Here is a 14,699-nt window from a genome sequence, read left to right as displayed (position 1 = left end):
GGAGAAGAGCGTGTTTATCTTTGCTTCATCCTCAGTGCAGCTTTAGTACACGTTGGTTCCATGGTTACCAGATATATATTCTGCGCTGAGTGACGTAAGTGTTTTCTTTTCCCCAATTGCATTTCCTGAGAGCACTTGCAGACATTCACACGATCAAAAACAGATGGGGCTGACCTGTGTTACTAGTAAACCAATTAAGAAGAGGGATTAGTGGGGCTGCTAAGTTAGGACATTTGGCCTCTTTGTTTCACTGTTTGATCATGTATTTAAGGGTGCAACTTAGAAGGGTCAAACTAAGTATATGAGGTGGTTTGTTTAAAACTGCATTTATGTCAATTGAGTATTTTGCAAAGATACTTTATGGATACAAATAAAACATACATAGTAGTATATACGATAGTTATTCTTTTCATATTAGCCGTTAATTAATAAGTTCATACATTTCTTAAATAATCGAGAAAGATTAGGTACGTTTAGAAAAGAGTGCACTACTATGTCTCACTGTCATATCGATTATTATGTAGTTAATAAACCAAGGTACACAAATTGATGAACATTTCAGGGTGAATAAACACATCTTTGTGGAAGGAAATGATCAGCAAATGTTTAATTAAAACACTTCAGTCTCCAAAGTTCATAAATAACATGTAAACAGTCACCATGATGTCTTTCTTTTATCAAATGAAAACCATAGGTCGTAATAAAATCAACAAGCGGCATTGAGGAAAATAAATTGCCACGTCACCCTAATTATTGTTACACTGGTCCAACAGAAAGTAATCCAAGACATCCAAACAACAGCTTCCACTCTCTTCCAGCTTAAATGCCATAGCACCACATATACGTTGGAAGTTACAAATCCTTGTCAACGTCGGCCTTTATCTTTATTTCCACTCCCTAATCGTATAAATCCATGCTCTGTTACACTCCAGGACGAAATGTATTTTCCATCGTGAGGCACAGTTAAAAAAATCCTAAATTGAGTTTAAAAAAAAGACAACTCGTCATGTGACGACCCTCTAGGAAGCGCTTGCTCAAGCATCGACTGTAAACAGAATTTCAAATTGGTGGGGACTTTGCAGAGCAGTCAGAGTGTCTTTGTCCAAAGGATTCGCCTTGACGTTTATCCACTTCAGTGCAGGCATGGCGGAAAGCCTCTCCACTGGGATCTCTGTGGGGTGGAAGGCAAACAACACGCTGTGTCAGTGAGTGGATGTTGAGTCTACACAAGCCTTATCTTATCATTAGAACCAATCAACCCTTTTTATAAACATGCAAAATGCACTTTATTCACTTAATACGATTTAAAACGTATCGAATGTTAAAACATCATATACTATGTTTACACCTAATCTGCTTGTGAGTACTTTTAGGTGAGTCATACTTTCAAAGTTCATTCTTAAAAATGAAGCATAGAAGCTTCCTTTCGACTCCCAGCCGAAAGGTGGTCGGTTCGATCCCAGGCAGCACTGTCTGCAGTTGACCTGAAGGCATCCTTGAGCAAGATATCTTAGCACCTCCTTGCTTTTGCTGCTCACTGTAAAGTTGCTCTTGGATAAAAGTATCTGCTCAATGGTTAAATACACGGTACACCACATACTGCATCATTACCTGTGATGCTATTCCCCTCCAGGTTAATGGTCTCCAGGGTGGCTATTTCTAAGAGCTTCTCCGGGAACACGGAGAACTTGTTATTGGCCAGATCGATGACCTTTAAGTGTTCCACGTCGGCCACAGCGTCAGGCAGTTTGGTGAGAACATTGCAATGCAGATCCAACTCTGCAAGGGTCATGATGCAAGTGATATAGTACATTTCAATTAAAAAGGTTTTGTTGGGTGAATAACATGGCATAACACACTCAACATTGAAAGCACACTGCATACTCTGAGCTTTTTTGTTTATTGTAATATGTATATAATAATATATAATGTATATTTATGTATAAATATTTATGGCAGCATAAGCCACTCAAAAGAAAACAGAGACGACACGTACCTTGTAGATGGGTAAAGGAGCCAAAGAATTTGCTGGAGATGACCTTCATCACGTTGTCAGCCAATGTTACAACATGAATGTTTTCTATGACGCTTTTAAGGATCTTGAATACACCGTCTGGGAAATTTATTAACTTGCAGTTTGACAGGTCTTGAGGAAAAGGAAAAAATATATATATGGTTTATTAACCGCATTAACCGTTTACATACAATTTCTTGATAACATGCGAGTTGTACAATTCAAATAAACTCTTATACATCAAAGCCGTGAGCACCATCTACTGGTGAATACTTAAATTGCATGAAGCTGGTGCACTCCTGGACATGTACATATATGGTGGTGCCAATGGCTTTGCATTTCATCATTCTTCTCATACAGAAAATACAACAAATGTAGAGAACAAGAGAGATAAGTATCGAGAGAAAGAGCTCAGTCTTACCTAAATAATCCTTTCCTTCCTCTACAGTCTCATTAACTCTTCGGGCCACATTTGCGACTGCCTCAGCCATTTTTCAGTATATTCCTGAGGCAAATAAAGCATTTGTACACTGTTAACAATTCTAAAAGACAGATAGTCGACCAAATCCACATAACTTGATCGTCAAATGAACAAGGCAATGTTTGGCTTTAAACATGTGGCTAACAGGAAGCCTGCCAAAATGTACAGTAGACGAAGGTTTGACATTTGAGGTTGAAAAACCTAAAATGACTTTTAGGTCATTTTAGGTCTTTGTTCGTAAGGGACAGAATATCATCAGTATCAAGAGAATATCATCATTCTCAAGATGATGGTAAATTGACAACATTGAAATCCAAGGTCTGCTGAATCTCCACATTGTTGTGTGCAAGCTGAGAGGGGCTTCTCTGCTATCCCAAATGGCCCATTATGTGCTAAGAAATAATGATTGCTATCGCTATGATAGTACATAGATAGACAATGGACGGCTAGATAGATCTACGTATAGAAGAAACTTACCTACCCTTTCGGAAAACTGAACAGGGTTTGACAGCTGGAGATGTAAAATAGCTTTAGCAGCCTGCTATCCAATCATATCTATTCATTCACAAAACTACACTCAACTCAGGTTACAGATTATATTTAGCACGGGGGATCACGACGCAAACTAGAGATGATATCCCCTTTGACCCTAAAATCTTTGCACGAATGTTTCTTTTTAATAAATTGTAGGTTACAGAAACACTGTATAACCAGTGTAGTAACCCAATACAACTTTTTGGATATAATCAAGAGAAGGTTGCGCTACCCAAGACGCATTATTCGGGCGCCTCAAAGTTGCGCATCGAAATGGCAGTCTAGTTTCACAATAACCATTGTAAATAGACTATAACTGAAAAATATTCTGCCTAATAAGAGAAAATTGTTTGTACATTTGCAAGATTCATTAAATGTTATGTAAGCCATATTCGTCCGGAAAAAATGTAAAGATTGTAGGCCTATAATTATTCTGGAAATGTGATATTGTCAGACCACAAGAGCCTAGATTATTCTAACAATATATTTTTCAGACTATGAGTTCATAATTGAAGCGTAGATTTTCTTCACTTATAGGCTAATTCGTTTTTTATTGTATTTTAATATCCAACCGTTTTAACCTTACTTTAAGTTGAGTGAGCTTGTGGCATTCAGATTGACAAAGAAAACGTATTTGTTAAATCCAGTATTACCTGTAAATTCTGAATTGTAGAAGCCCTCTTCAGTATCGTATTGAATCCGTTGGAATCCCAACACGACCCAACCTTTCATGTATTTTCAATAAACTGGAACAGTCTTGACGACAAGGCATTCGCACCCCTATGCCATAACAAACCTAGTATGTAGTACTGGCTAGATTTTGCCTATTTGCAAAGTCACTGTACCTCCAATAGAAAAGGCTATGGTTAATTGTCAAGAGAAATGGAGAGCTGTCATTCAAAACCAGAATAGTCCAGTTCTTTGGGGATGGTGTCGATGCTTTTGTTACAATGAGACAGTGTTGACAAGATAACAGAAAACTATGTTGCTGATTTGTAGTTTGTCAAATAACAATTCAGGATACATCATTGTTCCTTTACATATAATGTGTATGCTTTTATATATATGTGTACAGTAAATTCTACTTATTAACACCATATGAAATGTAAAAAGATACAGCATACAAGTTGTAAAATAGGGTACAATTTAGTAAAACTGAGTCATTTCCATAAATATGCACACTTTTTAATATTTACAATAAATATACATAATTTACAGCAATACAAATTGAGAATACAATAAAAACAGAAACAGTGCTGGCGTAAAATATTATCACCATTTTGTGTTGGAAAATTAACCAAGTGGTATAAACAAACACATTTTTATGGATATCAATGACTTTAAGTCATTGTATGGGAAAGCTTGGTTAAACATTAACTTTTTCTTTATTTTTCAAGCTGGGTTATAGTTTGAATACATTTTGACACACTCAAAATGTATTCTCTGATAAACTAAACTAATTACCATAAAACTCTGTGCACATCAAGCGCTTTATCCCTCCGGCCAAACACTGGGCCGAAGCTAAGTGTTCTGGTTCAGTGTCTTCCTCGCTACACATGTCTTTTACCTCTGTAGCCAACTAAGCGGCCTGCCAATGTGTCACCTGTTTATAGTCTCTTATTGACAGCCACACTCGTCCACAATCATGTCTTCGTGGTGTCTGAGGAGCATCTCTCCGTTCTCGTAGTAGAGCATACTGAGAGGACTCATCTTGGTCGGAGCGCAGCAGGGCGAAACCACGCGGTCCGGATGGAAGTGTTTCAGTAGACTCTGAACGAATAGAAATAAGATATGCACGTTAGTACACACATTTAGCAAGATATATTGCGCTCTCTGATTAAACCGCTTGTCTGTCAAGCACAATCAAACTGTGGCTACTTGATTGTTATGCTTCAATGGGGTTTGTGACACAGATATACACATATAATTTATTTTACTATTAATCTACCCTTGCTTCCAGATCGTAAAACGAGCTAATCGGTTACAATTGTATTATTACAAAACTGTTTGGTTCTACGGACGAGTGAATGACACCTAGACATATGGCGGTGCATTTCAGCCGCAGACACAACGCTGACCTGCATGTACGCGTGATTGGTGGGGTTCAGGTCCTCCCCCAGAGGGCTGGGACAGTCCCCCTCGCACCGGTACGCGTTGTATCTCTTGGGGAAGATGATCCACGAGCCCCAGCCGATTTGGTTGAAGTCCACTTGCAGGTCGACCCTTCGACAGAGCACCTTGTCCCCGCCCGCTCTGCTGGACCCCTGGGGGCCCCTGGCCACGTGCTCCCTCTGACCCCGCTTGCTGCGCTGCCTCTTGCGGCCCTCAGCCTTCCTGTTCTCGGCGGGGGACCAGAACCTGGACTGCTCGGCCGTGTGCAGGAGGCTGGCCTTGGCCTTGGAGTCCTCGTCCAGGCCCGTGTGAGAGAAGACCACCAGCAGGGCGCGGTCACTCATCCCCAGCTCCCTCTTGGGGCCCCCGGGGGGGGCGGGCTTGGGAGGGAGAGGAGCCGACGGCGGGCCTCCCCTCGTCTCCGCTTTCCCCTTCCTCCACTTCTTGGCGGGGCCACTTTTGCGTCGGCCCCTGGACGGCTGGTTCTCCTGGAGCCAGCGCAGCAGGGGGGCGGTCACGTTGAACACCTTCCAGCTCTGGGACGAGCTGATCACTGCCGCTGCCGTGAGTGAGCCCACCAGCTGGGGCCGGTGGCAGGCCCGGCCCGGGTGGCAGGGCCGGTCCTGCTGGTGGTAGATGTCCACGGAGATGTTGGTCACGCTCTCGGAGCGCGGGAGTCTGATCCGCAGCTCGGCCGCCTGGATCTGCTTCTCGGCCACCAGCGTGTGGAGGTTAAAGGTCGCCATCCAGCGTCTATGTCTGTAGGTCACATCTGGGGGAAGGGATGGAAGTGGACAATGTTTAGTGATGGTTCACGGTGTAATGAATGTAAAAGGAATGCACCTATATCAGCATAAATAACACATGTAAAAAAACACAAGCTATTTGATAAAGACCTAAAAAAAATCCACTATAAACTGGATTGGGCATAAAAAGTCATGGGCGCTTTTAAGTAAATTGGGCTACGAATAAATGTGTGATTCATAGGAAGGGGGGGGGGGGGGGTACGTCATTTATTTAAGAGATGAAAGCGTTTCAAACATTTTGCAACTGCATCGCCCATCGTACTGATCCATTGAATTACACTGTTGATTAAAAGTTCAACTCATCTTAATTTGTAACGAGGGTGCTTACATTTCAGTGTGTGAGGCTGCCGCTATTAATCCACTCAAAGCAAACACCGGGTCGAAACCAATCATTTAACACATACATGGCTTTCTGGGCTTCTGCATATCCTCATTCAAACAAATAGGTAAGAACTCTAACACCTAACACTGTTGTGAAATTGGATTTGCCAGGGAGGGTAAACTTCGTTGGTTTTCCAGTGCATCAAGTTAAATCCCGCCTCTGCTAAGATGTCCAGCTTCTAATCTAATCAAGCAAAGTGTGAAAAGAACTAAGGGAAGTTGTTGATTTGAGTTAACAAGAGATTTGTATAGGGGATGTCTGGCAAGATAGCTAATCAACATCACCTATTTAAGAAAAAGCGGTTTGCTTTGAGAATTAGACTGAAAACCAGTCTTTTCACACGCTGATCCCCACTGGGGTTATTGAGCCAAACACGAATGTGGATTGAAAGCCAGTTCGTCTGGCGGACGGCTTTGACAGTCTATTAAGGGAGTCCTATACTTAAGTAGAAAACACTAACATTTCAACGGCCTTTACGTTTCATGTCTTATGTCAAGTTGAGAAATTGTCAATTTTTTTCCAACAAAAGCTTAGAAACAGTTCAAGAAAAAAAGGTTGAAGAAGGAATTGGAAAGAAAACTAGACCTAAGTGTCCTAAATGAAATAATAAAACAAGACTATTGGGTTTATTCATTCTAATTGCAGGAAAAACAGTCCTATTATATATTTTATCTCAATATTGACTCAGATGCAATTAAATCCAACTATTAGGATACATTCAATATCCTACCATTCAAATATGCATCAGTTCCACTTCCAAAAACACAATCAAATAAGCAAATAAAAACGGGTCTTACTTTTCGCCATCACACTCTTCACAGTATCCGCCTGCTTAACTGCTGTCTGCTCCATAGTATCCATGGGTCGAGATAAATTGGATCTGAAATTCCGGTAGAGGTGAACCATATAGATCGGCAGGTGAAATCCAGTTGTGCGGTCCACCGCGGGAAAACGATGCAACGACCTCTTGTACGCGTTATCTCTCGTCTTATGAATCCCCTGAACCAGTAACACAAGGAAAGATGCGTGCAGCAGCGCACCTAGAGCTCCGAGTGAGTGCATGCTTCAGCCACGGTGATGACAAATTCCATCCTGAGAGATTAGGGTGTCTTATATACCCTCAGCACCTCTTGCATATTTAACAAGTAGTTGAGAACATTAAAGGAAATTGACATGCGTCTTCAGGACTCGCGACCTGACAGGTCATCATCCATTCATTTGTTAATGAGGGTCCCTGAGAGCATATTTACAATGAGCGCCACTGTTTGTACCATATTCTTCGGTTGGGACTATCTCATCTCCATTATTGTTTCATCTCTTTAGTACATCCTCTTTAGATAGGTGTGTGTTAACTAGGGGGCACAGATCCCAGCTCATTACTCTCACGGGGCCTTCTGTGACTATTAAACATACATTTATCTAATTGGTTAATCTAGCATCATAATAACTGCGTTTTGGGTATTATTCCCTTGTTTCTCATATTGTTCATTTTTTAAAGAAAAATCCGCTTATGGTAATTATCTAGCCATTCTTCTTATTATGTTGACATGTTCATCTTATAAATCTATGTTTATACCGTATTCAAAATATATGCAATTGAAGAAGTCATGATGTGCGTTTCATATATTGTGAGTGGGGTAAACCGAGCATGAATTGCGCATGCTCCGTCCGTCCTTTATTCAGATAGTGGAATCCTTTCCTTCAGAGATTTGGGTCAGAAAAAAATATCAATGGATGTTTTCCATGTGTGCAAATAGAAAGCCGGGACTTTAATAGCTCATGCACCGAAGAACGGAACCCCAAGAAGACATGCCTTGTTAGTGCAAGCCTTTTGTAGCGAGTGCTGAAATGGTGAGTAGTATAAAGTTTACTGCTGTTGTTTCCAGGGTCCCCCTACGACTCGCCAAACGGTACGGCCGAAAGTTGACGTCCGTGTAAAGAAAAAAAAAGCTGCGATAACCCGTAATATTGCGTAGCTCGCCTCAGGTGGACGTGTTGTTGGCTGTTCACCTTTGTCAGAGCAAACCACAACTGGTTTCATCAGTGTTTCGTGAATGTTTATAGGTGTAAAGCGTGCATGTGCTCGCCTCCTCGAGGTTCCCTCGGGCGGCAGCGTTCAAAGATGTCAGCCCCGAGATTCATATACACTCCTGCTCCTGCCCTCACCCCGAGACCTTACCCCAAAGCACCCGTCTTAAGATGCTTTTCCTGCGCGGGTTGTCTCCCAGTACAAGTCCACGGATAACCCCGTGACAGAAACAGGGAAACACATGGAAATACATCAAAGCGCGTTTCCTATATGTATTTAGACATGCTAAACTTATATGGATATTGACAACTCTTAACGTGGGGTCGAGTTAAATGAACGGTCCGTCGGTGCTTTTGATGTGTTTCATTTTCTTTGGTAGGATTTAGCCGATTGAAGAACGGTTTTCCCGTTCACATGATCATCGTTGCATCTTTAGCACAGAAACTGCATTTTGTCAAAAGAGATCAAGCTTTTAACATCGTAATTAATCAAGGGGGCGAGAAGATGATGGGCCTACTCATTGATCGCAATCACTGAACCATTAATATTGATCAAACTACTAATTTATATTTTATTTGTATTTTAATAGCATGCCCGGGCCAACGTAAGCTATTGTTTTACTTGCATTTATATCTGAACTACCATTTCTATATGGTCTTATAATGAGACATGACAATTTAGTTAAATCATTGAAGAACCCTATTACCTATCTAACTGATTGGTTAGTCCCCACATTTTCCTTCTTTGAGACACCTACCACATGCTGTTTAATAACAAAACGATACGCACATGAATGTAATGACAAGTTCAAAGGTCTAATGGTTGTCTGGATTATTGTAAGCCCCTTTATGTGGTTTGTCCATAAAAAAACCGATTTCAACATTTTGGAATTTTCTTCGATTTCGTATACCAAATTGCTACATACATCTCTGTAGTATTTCTAATGTGCTTTGTTAATTGATTATGTGCCAATTAAGTAAGATACTCTAATGAGGATTGGCTGATGTTCTCACACACATACAATTCTGAAATCCTAAGCTTATGTTGATTATTAATATAATTATTAAGGAGCAAATGTGGAAATAGTTAAACACATACGCCTATGTCAAGATGGTTGGTAGGACTATGAATATGATAAGAATAGTTCTGGATGAGTAACATGTAAAGACATATTATTGCTGAAACATGAACATGAACTTCTGGATGTCATCTCCCCATCTGCTCTGCCTAGTTAAAGAAAAAAGGTGGTTTCCAAATTATCATTTTTTCATGGTTTTGTTTTTGCAATAATCCACTGAAAGTGAGGAGTAAGAACAGGTGATCTTCATCTGTAGGCTCTGTTTGTTTTCACTTTGGCAAAGGGAGGATGTTTCCTCAAATCTTTCAGAGTATGTCTTCATCTGGATGTTTTCATCTGGTTTCAGTTTGTTATTGCAGTGTATCACCATTCTGGGAATAAATCAAGATAGCATTTTCCATAAATGTAACCCATAAAAAGTAATATCAGCAAATCTTAAATGATCTAAATCATGTATTTTTTACTTCTGGGTTTCTGGGAAACATTTCTCAATATTTTACTGCTGACATGTGTCTTGTGCCTTGCCCACTGGCTGCACATTACCAGTTTTTTATATTATAAACTGCGGTCTGTGAGTATTTCATCAAAGTATTAGCCCGCGTCACATCCTTCCGTTGCAGGAAGGAAGGAACAGGTGTGGCAGTAGTGGTGGTTCATTCAAAGTAACTGTCAATGTCTTAAATGTTATCTTGCTGTCTTTAGTAGTTATTTGTAAATATGTTGTTTCCATCTGAGGGAGCTGATTATTAAGAATCATAGTGGAATGGTTTATTTGGCAAATTCTCTCAGGGGCATGTCCAGTTCGCTTGCAACTCTATAAATGCTATGTATGTATTTATATAGTTGGTCAGAATTGTCTTACAAGTAAATAATGACTTTTCAAGTTTACATTCAAACGTATATCACAATGTTTGGTATTGTGTGTTGCGTCTGCTGTCCATACAGCGCAAGACCCTTGGGTCGGAGGTGCAAAACGCAGCCCATTGCAACCAAAGCGCAAAAGCTTAAGTCAGAGTATTTGCCCAGCTGTAAGCTTATTTGCCCTCCAACATCGCATGTGTTAACAGCTAATGAATGAAGTAATTAGAACATCCTAATGAATTAGGCTTACATGGCGTCACCTGTGTGTTGTGTGGGGGGGCTTTTGCAAGGGTGGCAGGGGGGAGGGGGTGGGGGTGCACTCATGATTTATCTCCCTGGGGGGGGGGGGTTGTTAGATCTGTATGTATTTTATTGAATACGTCTGAATGGTGCATTAGGTCCTGTGCTTTTGAGACGGGCACGGAGGGGGAGTAAGGGTCGTTCATGTGTGGGAGGCATTGTGTTGCCAGGAGCCTCGCTGAGCGATTGGACACGGACGAGCTTGATGAGTAAGCCTTCCTGGGTTCCGCCTCCACCACCACCTCCTCTTCCTCCTCTCAGACACTCACAGTTACACACAAACACAGGCGCGCCAAATCCGCCGCATGCCTGCGTCTGGCGCGCACGTATAACAATAACTGGGCAAAATACACGAGGGGAACGTAACAGCATTATTCTGTCCCTCAGACTGTGAAGCTGTGGGTTTTCTCTCTCTCTCTCTCTCTCTCTCCCTCTCCCTCTCCTCTCCCTCGCTCTCTCTGTGTTTCACTTCATCTCTCCCTGCATATCTTCTTGGACCGTGTAAGCCGACGGACGGACGGCACTCTTGTCTCGCAGCGAACAGTGCCTCTCAACGACTCACCAGGCATATTTATGAGGACCCGTTGATGAAACCATCTCTGTCCACCGTCGCTTGGTTAGTGGGCAGCAGTGGAGGAGTGGAAGGAGAGCTGGGAGGGAGGGGGGGTGGGGGGGGGCAGAGATTAGCCTCACAGACTCACACATACAGAGCGCTGGAAGGATGTTTGGCTAGGAGCGCTGCTGCTGTCGCTGCAACTGGAAAGCTGTAATTTTTCCACTTTTGAGCACATCGCTTTTTGTACGCGTTTGCTGCCGACAGAACAGGCAAGCACTTGGATGGTATACAGAGCAACCAGGAATCAGGTATGTGATCTTTGTTAACCGGGGGATTGGAACATAGCTGCTGTGATGTGTAGAGATATCAGGAGACTTGTGTCAACGTTTGTGAGGGTACTTCATATTCAGCTGAAAGTGTTGGGGTTAAATGTCTCCCATTCGATGACGCTTTGATTGGCATTTTGTTTTGACGTAATTTAGAGGTTTACTGTGAGGTCATTTCTCATGTGCCGGAATCCTGATATCCATGCCATTAACTTACCAAGTTGCCATTTTATATCAATGGGAACTTGACCGTCGTAAATGTTGAAATAAACGTTGACTTTGTTTGGGATATTTAGGACTGTAATATTCCGTCAGACGGACATAAGCATCTGCCGACAGAATTGCGGTCAGACGTTTGGTTTGACAAAAAAGAAAGCCACATTACCTCAGCCCTGAAATCACAGTGGATTGGCATCTCGGAATGAAATAAATTACAGGCACAGTTGTAAAAATAGATCTGTGCACCCTTTTTTTAGCCACTGAACGCTGAAGAAAAATCCAATCTGAACTGTGAGCACATGATTTGTGTGTCACATTAAAATAAATGGCCAATGGAATAAAAGACTTTGGAAATTCCAGTGGTGAGGGTTTTGGACGTCATTATCATCACTATATGACATTAAGTGATCCTTTGTCAGAATATTGCCTCTTGGTTTAAAATCGAACTGTGTACTTGCCAATTACATCCTCTAACTGAACAGCATGGATTCCTGTTGCCTCAGCCACTTTGTGGGCGACATTCAACGTTTTCCAACCCAAACTGCCTGTTGACTTCAATAGTGTGAGTGTACGTGAAGGCACAACGTATTCAAACGGTTCTACGGGACTAAGGATGTTTGGAGGAAGTACTTGCCTCATTTCCGTGTACCACTCTGATGTTTGATTGAGAAACTAGCATTATGCTGGGGAGACACACTTTTCTGTAACCCCTTTTCATGCTGGTTGAAAGACGAGCAGCTGCAAGGAAGAAGTTTCAATAGGATCCAGCTAAGCATTTCCTGTCTGGGTGTGCAAACACTTCCTCTACACAGACCTTACTCAATCTGTCCTTATCTCTGGTTTCCCGTTAGACTCTGCTGCACCTGATGATCAAATGTTTTATATATCAAAGCTGTGTGGGTGTGTTTGTCGGTGTGCGTGGGTCAGTGTATGTCTTGATGTGTGTGTTCTCCAGTTCAACGGTTATAACTGTGCAACAGCATTGAGTCCTCTCCATAGCCGTCCTCTACCTAACCCACCATACACTGAAATATTTGATTTGAGGCTTCTGCAGAAGCTGTGCTTGAGATTTAAGCTGGTGTGAAGTCTGGAAGTGATGATGACCTTTTAAGAATATGGTCTGATTTCCCCTTTTTCACATCCCCAGCCAACGTGACCACAGATGCCAGCATGTTCTGTTATTCTGGAGGCTACAAGACTGTCTCATTCTGGGCTTTGTCACGCTGCCGGAACTAACTCTGTGGAAACGAGAAGAGCCCAGGTTTTAAGGGCAGCCAAGAACGTGTGTGTGTGTGTGTGTGTGTGTGTGTGTGTGTGTGTGTGTGTGTGTGTGTGTGTGTGTGTGTGTGTGTGTGTGTGTGTGTGTGTGTGTGTGTGTGTGTGTGTGTGTGTGTGTGTGTGTGTGTGTGTGTGTGTGTTCGTACACGCATGTTCATTTGGGTTGTTCTTGCATGCACCCATGCTCCCTCATAATCGCATCACAGATATCAAAACATCAGAGGGCAAGGGCAACAGATTTGAAATGAAAGCCCCACTATGGCCGGGACCCCCCATCTCCCCCCCCCCCCATGTCTCCTGTGAATGAGGAGCGTTCTGCATCCTTCCTCATATGAAGACCGGCCACCAACAGATGTATCCTGCAGCTGCACCCTCCTTCCTGTCCACATTTAGAGCCTTTTGTCTGCAGGAGCTGCAAACGATGGCGCATGCGGGACACCGGTAGAATTTAAATGGGATGGCCCTGAATGGAGCCGTGCTTGCGGTACGAGGCGAGAGGCTCTCGGGTTTGCTCGCCAGCCTCTCTGTTCCGTTGGCCTGCCATCAGTGGGGTTTGGCGTCCTCCATGTTTTTAAAATAGCGGTGCACTTCTGGCCGGCTGTAATTAGTGGAGCGTCCACATGCAGCCTTAAAGTACCAGAGGTGCCATACGGAGGGTCGGGCCCCACTGACCTTGTGTAGGCTGTTTAGTTTGCTGAAAACCCTATGTTTTATTCGCGTTTTATTTACAGAATCTTTCGGCAAAGTCGGATTCGACCCTGCTTTTTCTTATCTTTTGTCGCGCCTGTGTGTTGTACAGTAGTGTCTCTAATACGGAGTCGACGGGCCCTCTGACGAGCCGCCCTGATTGGGTCTCCAGGAGGATGTTTATGACTGACTAACAGTTATTTCTAACCAGGCTTCCGACCGCCTCCTACTCGCCCCCGCCACTCTTCTGCCAATGCCCGAGATCGGCCTGGATAGCAAGCCATGTCACAGGGACCCAGTTCCTAAGAAATTGCATAGATTGTGCTAGGAAGGGGTGGGGACCACATGGGTTGTTATTGAAACGCATCTGAAGGCTGTGAACTTAACTCAAACAAAATGTGGAAGTGTGAGTTATGTCTTCAACAAGGCTTGTTTTCCTGCAGGGAAACTCGGTTTGACATGTTTTGAGAAGTCAAATCTAAAACCAAAAAACCTTCTATCAGCAAAATATCAACCCCTTGTTCTCTCCTTTGAAATAAATCGCGGTGCTCTTGGAGGGGTGGAGGTCAGTGTCGATCGCTGCTTTAGAAGCATGTCCCCTCTCTGCTGTCCACGGCCCATCTGTCCCTGGTGATGTGTTTGCTTGGGGTTGCATACTTTATGGAACAAAAGGCAGAATTGTGTGGTCTCCGTGCGCCAGTCGGGCCGGACCTTTTACGAAAAGGGAGCCAGAGCCTCGAGGCATCTGGCCTCCAGATGTACCGGCATGTAGCCTTTCATGTCAGCGCTGTGGCGGGCCACCGGAGTGTTTCATGTGAAACACGCTCTCCGGGACATCTGAGATGGAGACGGGGGGGGGGGGGGGGGGGGGGGGGGGGTGAGAGAGAGAGTGAGAGGAGATACACTGCGGCCCACGGGCGAGCAACAGGGTATCCTGAGGTTTCTGTAGAGGGGGCTGTGGTGGGAGGGGTGTGGGGGGGAGTTTCCTCCTGTGCAAGGAGGGCTGCGGAGGAGGGGATTGGGAGGGCGGAAGACG

General features: G+C 43.2%; 3 protein-coding genes across 6 annotated transcripts in view; 1 reads left to right on the top strand and 2 right to left on the bottom strand.

Annotated features, from left to right (window-relative positions):
- Window positions 1-592: 592 nt before the first annotated feature.
- Window positions 593-3,202, bottom strand: lrrc20 (leucine rich repeat containing 20). 2 transcript variants are annotated; one of them, XM_079756490.1, is made up of 5 exons: window positions 2,973-3,202; window positions 2,436-2,519; window positions 1,997-2,146; window positions 1,612-1,779; window positions 593-1,171 (listed from the first exon to the last, which is right to left on the bottom strand). In XM_079756490.1, the coding sequence occupies exons 2-5, from the start codon at window positions 2,503-2,505 to the stop codon at window positions 1,035-1,037; spliced, it is 525 nt and encodes a 174-aa protein (XP_079612616.1). In that variant the 5' UTR covers window positions 2,506-2,519; window positions 2,973-3,202; the 3' UTR covers window positions 593-1,034. The 2 variants fall into 2 exon arrangements, with proteins under 2 accessions (XP_079612616.1, XP_079612617.1); XM_079756491.1 differs by having other exon boundaries at window positions 2,977-3,202.
- Window positions 3,203-4,646: 1,444 nt separating this feature from the next.
- Window positions 4,647-7,391, bottom strand: ndr2 (nodal-related 2; the record flags this gene model as incomplete). The annotated part of the gene is made up of 3 exons (XM_079756816.1): window positions 4,647-4,799; window positions 5,108-5,913; window positions 7,127-7,391. 3 exons carry the CDS (start codon window positions 7,389-7,391, stop codon window positions 4,647-4,649), a joined length of 1,224 nt encoding a protein of 407 aa, XP_079612942.1.
- Window positions 7,392-8,042: 651 nt separating this feature from the next.
- Window positions 8,043-14,699, top strand: part of pald1a (phosphatase domain containing paladin 1a) — a 41,572-nt gene continuing 34,915 nt past the window's right edge. For 2 of the 3 annotated variants that reach the window (XM_079756473.1, XM_079756470.1), the window contains exon 1: window positions 11,308-11,461. The gene's annotated coding sequence lies outside the window, so the exon portion shown is untranslated. Of the gene's footprint in view, window positions 8,181-11,307; window positions 11,462-14,699 lie in introns of those variants that run through there. The other variant, XM_079756471.1, reaches the window with a different exon arrangement.

The sequence above is a fragment of the Pollachius pollachius genome (assembly GCF_949987615.1).
Source record: "Pollachius pollachius genome assembly, chromosome: 19".
NCBI classification, from domain to species: Eukaryota; Metazoa; Chordata; class Actinopteri; order Gadiformes; family Gadidae; genus Pollachius; species Pollachius pollachius.
The sequence above is the reverse complement of the archived record's forward strand: the minus strand, read 5'-3'. Positions and strand labels throughout refer to the sequence as shown.